This window comes from Penaeus vannamei, chromosome 22, assembly GCF_042767895.1.
Source record: "Penaeus vannamei isolate JL-2024 chromosome 22, ASM4276789v1, whole genome shotgun sequence".
In the NCBI taxonomy this organism is placed as follows: Eukaryota; Metazoa; Arthropoda; class Malacostraca; order Decapoda; family Penaeidae; genus Penaeus; species Penaeus vannamei.
The window spans coordinates 22,323,705-22,331,204 of NC_091570.1; the positions used below are offsets into that span (position 1 = coordinate 22,323,705).

At 36.6% G+C, this 7,500-nt stretch overlaps 2 protein-coding genes across 4 annotated transcripts in view; one reads left to right on the forward strand and one right to left on the reverse strand.

Moving 5' to 3' along the window:
• Nucleotides 1-5,075, forward strand: part of Rpn11 (regulatory particle non-ATPase 11) — a 5,133-nt gene extending 58 nt beyond the window's left edge. Inside the window, exons 1-8 of one of the 3 annotated variants that reach the window (XM_070136715.1) lie at nucleotides 1-113; nucleotides 1,825-1,923; nucleotides 2,231-2,380; nucleotides 2,857-3,073; nucleotides 3,511-3,623; nucleotides 3,927-3,991; nucleotides 4,150-4,285; nucleotides 4,428-5,075. The exon at nucleotides 1-113 is cut by the window's left edge and continues 58 nt beyond it. In XM_070136715.1, coding sequence (XP_069992816.1) covers nucleotides 1,831-1,923; nucleotides 2,231-2,380; nucleotides 2,857-3,073; nucleotides 3,511-3,623; nucleotides 3,927-3,991; nucleotides 4,150-4,285; nucleotides 4,428-4,589 — 936 coding nt within the window. In that variant the 5' untranslated portion in view covers nucleotides 1-113; nucleotides 1,825-1,830 and the 3' untranslated portion in view covers nucleotides 4,590-5,075. Of the gene's footprint in view, nucleotides 163-1,824; nucleotides 1,924-2,230; nucleotides 2,381-2,856; nucleotides 3,074-3,510; nucleotides 3,624-3,926; nucleotides 3,992-4,149; nucleotides 4,286-4,427 lie in introns of all 3 variants that reach the window. The other 2 variants (XM_027350825.2, XM_027350824.2) reach the window with 2 other exon arrangements.
• The window catches only part of LOC113800098 (uncharacterized), a gene marked incomplete in the record, with an annotated part of 18,113 nt that continues 15,443 nt past the window's right edge, over nucleotides 4,831-7,500 (reverse strand). The window contains 2 exon segments of the mRNA XM_070136714.1: nucleotides 4,831-7,195; nucleotides 7,365-7,500. The exon segment at nucleotides 7,365-7,500 is cut by the window's right edge and continues 44 nt beyond it. Coding sequence (XP_069992815.1) covers nucleotides 5,513-7,195; nucleotides 7,365-7,500 — 1,819 coding nt within the window.

Here is a 7,500-nt window from a genome sequence, read left to right on the forward strand (position 1 = left end):
TTTCACACTTCCGAGTATAAATGATTAGCTAATTGATATCTCTGGCAAAAATCATTTCTTCCTTCAAAAAATTCATCGAAGTCGAAGGGTCATTGTTGTTGACAGATTTTGAGGTAAACTTTAACGTTGTGTTGAAAGTGAGTGAATTTACTCCTCTATTTTGTAAGTTTTCTGCATGATTTATGCGGTTTTATTGGCGTTCTTGTTATGATTTCGTTTCTTTGTAGAGTTTAGAATATGAGGAAGTGTAGTGAGGTTGAACTGGGAAAGAGAAGAGAGAGAAATAAGGTAACGCGATGATTAGTTGTGGAATAGGATGGAATTGCATTGGGATTTATTTAGTTATATACTTTTGATTAATTTCGCGAGTATGATTTAGTATTGTAAGTTATTTTCAAAATATGATTAGTAGTATTTTGAGTATTGTTTAGTCATTATTAGTTTATATAAATGTCACTTGGGTGACGTACCTTGCCTTTGTCCTACTCTCTTTTGTTATATTATCACTTTTAGCATTTTTGTTGTAATAACAATATTTTTTTTAGAAAGGCATTGCAGGCACACCAACCACCATGCATATTCATATTTGTGTCTGTGTGTGGAGATTGGTTCCCGTCGTTGATGCTGTGGAAGGAGGAACTTAGTGATCTTTGTGCCAAAGTATGAAGCACACTATTTGTGACAGGGGTATTTGTTATAGAGAGCGATGCACCCTCCCAGAAACTAAATTGAAAAAAATGGTGTTTTTCTGCAGCAAATCCAATGATTTCTACCACAAAATGAGCAAGCTTGCAGAGGTGTCAACCTGTGTCTGGCGAAAGAAAGTGTGAAACGCAAGATGCACACGATTCTAAACAAAAGTATAGATAAATCTTAAAATATGTAAATGAACTATAATAACAATAGTAAAAGACTTTAGAAGCATGAATGTAACAGCAGTCATTGATAATTTACCTTACCTTGAATAACACAACAGTAAAAGCATAACTCATTACTGCAATATCCGTATTAGTTCATGTGTTACTATATGGCTAATTATCAGTATCTGCTGTTAAATATTTCTGCTCTTAAAGTCTTTTCTTAATGTTGTTATTCTTCATTTACATGTTTTAAGATTTGTCTATAGACTTATTCTGAATTATCTGCACATTGTGCGTTTCACATTTTCATTCGCCAGCTGCCAGGTTTGACAGTGTGGAACCGATCATTTCATGGCAGAAAGCTGGCGAGAAATGTTGTGTTGATTCTTAGCTATTCTTAAGACTGTACAGTGGCAATGAAGAAAAAATAGACCATCCCAGTTTAATATCTGAGCCCATCAAAAGCCCCAAATGCCAAAAAAAAAAAAAAAAAAAAAAAAAATTAAAATCGAATGATATACGTCATGTCCTCCCCTGCTATTGGGACTATCAAATCAAGATCGTCGATGGAGAAATGGTACGTGTCCTCAATGATTCATTTGCAGAAGAAACAATGCCAAGAACTGATGAAATCATTTTTCTGCAGATTTTTTTTTTTTTTTTTTTCTTTTTTTTTTTTCTTCTTTTTTTTTTTTTTTTTTTTTTTGACTCTATTTATGAGAGGGGGTGTCACTATCGGTAATAATTACCCAATCTGAAAATAGGTCCAGGGAATGAGCAATAAACACTATATTAGGCAAGTACCAAATTAAAATTTAATTGAAATTCGCACCATTAGGCATAACCAATTTTCTTCCTTTCTTACATGACTCTTTGCCAGGGATTAAGTTTCAGTTCAAAAAGGAATACAAATTATTTATAAAGTGTTGTTTTTATGTCCTTATGAGATCTTTTTCTTCTGCAGTAAAACATGGACCGTCTTCTGCGCTTGGGAGGAGGCCTACCAGCCCTTGGCCAGGGACCTCCACCCAATGATGCTCCCGTTCCTGACACTGCTGAACAAGTAAGTTGACACTGCGCATTTAAAGAAGGTATACTATGCATGTGCATTATATATTTAGGTTACATGAGAAATAGTGTCTTTTTTATCAGGCAAAATAAAACTGGAATAATGACAATAGAATTTGTGCAGTGTTATAAAATGTAACAGTATTTTATTCTTTGAACAGATAGATAGTGCTCAATGACCTAGATGTCTAGCACCTTTTTCTTAACAATTAACCATTTGTAGAGATAGACTTTCTATATTTTAACTCCTTTAATGGGATTTTAAAGATTCCTTTAACCCTAAGTGCATTTCGTGTCTACAGGTTTACATCTCATCACTAGCATTGTTGAAGATGTTGAAGCATGGCAGAGCTGGAGTTCCCATGGAAGTGATGGGGCTGATGCTGGGAGAGTTTGTGGATGACTACACGGTCCGAGTTATTGACGTATTTGCTATGCCACAGAGCGGAACTGTGAGTGCATTGTTTGTTGTTACTCTCAGTATGTATACTTATACTGTGAATATTATTTGCAAGTTATTAGTCAAAAATAATAAAAAAGGGAGAATGTTAAGAAATTACATTAATTGGATATTTTTGTCTGTTAGATGTAGACAAATATTAACTTTGTTTCAATTATTGAGCATTCTAGGCTCATTAGAATATGTCAATTACTAAGCATAAAACAAGATTGCCTTCAGATCATTAAATCATTAGTATTAAAAACCCTTATGGATATTAAATAGGTTTATATATGTATTTACTTAGGTTTACAAAATAGGTAAGTTTTAAATGTTTTATAAGAATTCCAGATTTTGTTCAAGAATCTATAAAAGCCAGAGTAAATGTTGTTCATATTGTTAAGTAGATGACATGGCACTATGTTTATCACAATGTTGACTTAAGCAATTCATCCTTTTTTTTTCTCTCTCTTTCTTTCTTTCTTCCAGGGAGTATCAGTAGAAGCTGTAGACCCAGTGTTCCAGGCCAAGATGTTGGATATGTTGAAGCAAGTTGGTCGGCCAGAGATGGTGGTCGGCTGGTACCACTCTCATCCAGGATTTGGTTGCTGGCTCTCTGGAGTCGATATTAACACCCAGCAGAGTTTTGAGGCTCTGTCGGAGAGAGCTGTGGCTGTTGTGGTCGATCCAATCCAGTCTGTTAAAGGTGTGTAGTTTGACTGGCAGAGGCTGGCTGTTTTAACACCCACCCCTCCTCCATTTAGGATCTGTTGTCTTACTGTGTTAAGTGTAAATTGAGAGATGTATTTGCTTAAAAATCCTGCTGCTGCTTAGGCCCTAAATTTTATCTTAACAGTCTTATAATGGAACTTTTATATTGAAAATGTTGAGATGAAATATTTGGAAAATGTTAAAAATATTTAGGAAAAAAAATAACATCCTTTTCTCCATTTAATCTTGAAACTAAGAATATTTTGCAGATAGGTCTTTATAGCTTTTACTTTCACTGAAACCCATTTGTAGTTTTCCTCCAGTGACATGCTTTAGTAATTCAATGTTAAGGTAGGACATTACCATGATTAAACGTTAGTGATGTATTCTTGCCATTAGTTTTCCTAACTCTTCATTTTTTCTCTACCCCAGGTAAAGTAGTGATTGATGCCTTCAGATTAATTAATCCCAACATGATGGTTCTTGGGCAGGAGCCTAGACAGACTACTTCAAATCTTGGGCATCTTCAAAAACCATCCATTCAGGTAATTTCAAATTTCAGCTGGTTTAGTTATAGGTCTAAAATTTGATGAACCATGTTCATTGTGATAGAGGTGTTATGAATGAGAATCTCTTGTTCCTTGTTATAGTCAATATACTTGTGCCTGATTTGCATTATTTTGAATAAAAATGATTTTCCTCATTGACAGTGAGCCACTGTCTGCATCATATTTCTTTTTCATATCAACTTGAAAGTTGGAATGTGAAACTGAAAAATTCAGTAATAAACTACAAATTAGCAGCCAGTTCCTAGTGTCTTGCTTAACAAATTCTTTCTACCCTTCTAGGCCCTGATCCATGGACTCAACCGTCACTATTATTCTATCCCCATCAAATACCGCATGAATGAAAGGTAAGCTTGTGTAGCGAGTCATTGCTGCAGTTTGGACGTCTATGGAAAGCAAACCTACCTGTAATAAACCTTAACTTTACATTCCTGGAAAACTGTTTTGTGCCAAATCATCTCAGTAAGCAGTTCAGTGCCTAAATTCATCTGGCAAATATTTCCAGAGAACAACAGATGCTTCTTAACCTGCACAAGAAGTCGTGGATGGAAGGCCTGACACTCCAGAACTACAACGAGCACAGCAGTCTCAATGAGGACACTGTTAAGGAGATACTTAATTTGGCCACAGCATATAATAAGGTATTTTTTTTTTCCTCAACCTTGTATTATGATTAGGATCCTCTTCCATACTGAGGATTTTCTTAACAAGTGATAATTATAGTTTCATTTGTTGTAGATGTACCCATATGATCTAATATTTTTTTACTTCTTTGCTTTTCAGAGTTTGGAAGAGGAAGAGAAAATGACCCCAGAGCAATTAGCCATCAAGAATGTAGGAAAGTTAGACCCCAAGCGGCATTTGGAGGATAAGGTTGAAATCCTCATGACCTCAAATATTGTGCAGTGTCTTGGTGCTATGCTGGACACTGTTATTTTCAAGTAAATCTCCTTTTATTTAGTCTACAGTTTTAAATGAATCAGTTATTAGTGTAAACTGGATATTGTAGCAAGAGGATTGTTCTGCCATGCCTAGGAATGATTGCAGCATTGTATGACAATAAATACTAGAAGATATTGTGTGTTTTGTACCAGCATTTTAAAACACAGCCATTAGCCCAAAACAAAATCATGTATGTATTTATTATGCTCTATAAAATTCAAAAGGAAGATGAATGCAAGTATTATTTTTCTTGTTGCATTTATTTATATGGAAATAATTAAAGTTTACACTATATGCTTGAAGCCATTTGCTTTGCCATTCCTTTGGTAGCAATTCTAAATCCAGGTATATATTCAAGCATCATTCTCATGTTCCTCGTAAATTTTCTATAGAAAGCAAGAATAAATTAAAACTAGACAAAAAAAGAAACATTTTCCATACCACAATTAAGTGTTGTAAACTCTATACTGTAATAAAAAAATAATAGTTTGATGAATTTGTCATAGCCTTTTAATACATTTTTTTATACATGTTATGTACATAGTATGGAAGAAATATGACATCTACATGTTGATTTTGAACAATAATGATGAATGAGAAGCACCATAATACTGAAGCCATATCAGGAAGACATCTACAGAGTGCAGATTGTGACAGTATTTTGAATGAGATCACATTAAGCAGGTTTTGATACTATACATTAAAATTAATCATGAACAAGGATTGTGCTAGATTTCTAATACTTCAAATGCAAATTATGAAGTCATTAGGCATCTACAGAAGGGCCACCAATAATTTGTTGAGTAAGTTCATTGCACTTGTGTCATGCTCTGTCATGACAGAGTATTTTGAATTATACAGCAGACTAGCATCTAGAAATTTGTTTTAAAGTTAGTAACAGAGTGAGAAGTTAGATTGCTTTTGCTCTATTTCAAGTGAAAATTTGCTGCTAATCTATTTCTGAATTTCCGTGACTTTTTTTGAGGACTTCCAGTATGGTTTCCCATATCTGGCGAGCCTTTGTTATCTGTTGAGTTATTCATGTGATGACCTTTGCCCCCTGAATCAGTCTCTTTTACATTCTGCCTTTGTTCAATGAAGGATACACACGGTGTGTCTGACTCTGAGCTCTGATTCATCCATGAAAAGGCCATGATCAGATCTGACTTGTTATCCCTTGATTTTCTCGCTTCCATCATTCCCTTGCTGTCAAAACCTGAAACTACACTATAACTTCTGCTCCCCTGGGCACTCACAGTTGTGGTGACAACCTGGGTGTCACCCTCGCGACATGGCACAACTTGCAGGTCAGATCTCTCTGTGGTTGTATGCCCTCTGGGTAGTTTCTGCCTACTTTCTGAATCCAAGATATTCCTCTCATTACCTGCACTTCCAAAGGTCTCATGGCCTGTCCTATACAAGTCATGTGATTGCTGAGTGAGGCCTGGCTGTCTCCTGTTCTGGTCACTGGAGCCATCTCTGTCTTGGTGTTGTACCAGTTTGTGAGCAAAGGTAACATGCTTGGCTCTCAGAGATGGACTGCCTGGTACTTTAAGACAGGAACTTGGTTTATCTGCTGTTGTGGTTGTTCCTGAGGTTGAAGCAGGTGGCTGGCTGGGGTGTGATTGCGATCCTGGGCATTCGTTGGACATAGTGGTCCTCTCTTTTTCTCCGTACCTCGGACTTGATGGAACACGACTAGGCTGAGCATTCTCCTGAGAGGCCATTTCTTTGTTGCTGTCTTCTTCTTTCTGCATTCTAAAATGAGAAACAATTAGGGAGTCTTTGAGCAAAATAGAGCCTTTTCTTCGCTCCATTTTTGGTGTACCATGTTCATTATCCTCACTCACTCGGGATCCAGCTCCTGAACTAGACACTTTATCAGAGTCTGTTGCTACGCCTTTGACTATAACTGTTCCTTTGTGCCGACAGAAACCCTGGCTGTGAACAGATGTACTAGGAGTTTTATTTTCTTTTTCCCTATAATTGACTTCTGGAAGATTATCACTTGATTTTTTTCTTTCATGCTCTTGATCTCCCAATTTGTTTGAATCTTTGTGGGGAGAGAACACTGGGATACTAGAATACTTTCTGTCATAAGAAGTCTTATTTTCTACGCCCGTTGTTGCTGCACGCAAGTTCTCATGTGAGGAAGATGATTTTTTATTTGACACCCCACCATGAAACCCAGACACATCATTCAGAACCTCACCATCAACAACAACAGACCCAGAACTTATCACAGAATACTTGGAATAAAGAGACGAATCAACATTCTTGTAAGGTGAACCACTTGCATCGCTAGTGCTACCTTCACTTCCGCTGCTATAGGTTTTTCTCTGGGATTTGGGAGAATGTTTCTGCATGATATTTGGAGACAGGGGTTTTAAAGACTCCCTTTTGGAAGTTTCTGTATCACTTGCAACATGACTCTGCCTCTCCCTCAAACTAGTGTCACTGCTCTTGTCAGAACGTTGAGAGTATGTGGGCCCAGATCTGTAAGTTTCTGGCATCACCTTTTGACCAACATTTTCATGTAGGTTCACTGAGTAACATGCTTTCCTTGGTGGGCCACCAGCTTGAGGGGGTTCATGAGGAGTTAACGATACCTGTAACAAGAGTAATTTACATCAGTACCTTAAATATTACATGAAATCTAAGAATTATCCTCATTCAGGCTGACAAGCCAAATCTCATGTTTATTTTTTGTGACTATTGTAGATATGAAACACTAAAAAAATAAAGTAAATAATATTATCCAAATTAAATCCCACTCACTTTGAGATGACCTCTGACACAACCTCGAAGGTCAAGCAACGGATACCAGCCACAGAGGGAGACATGTCCACTCCATATTGAGGTAGCATCCACACACACAAAACCCATTAATGGATCTTCTAATGAGGGTGGCTGG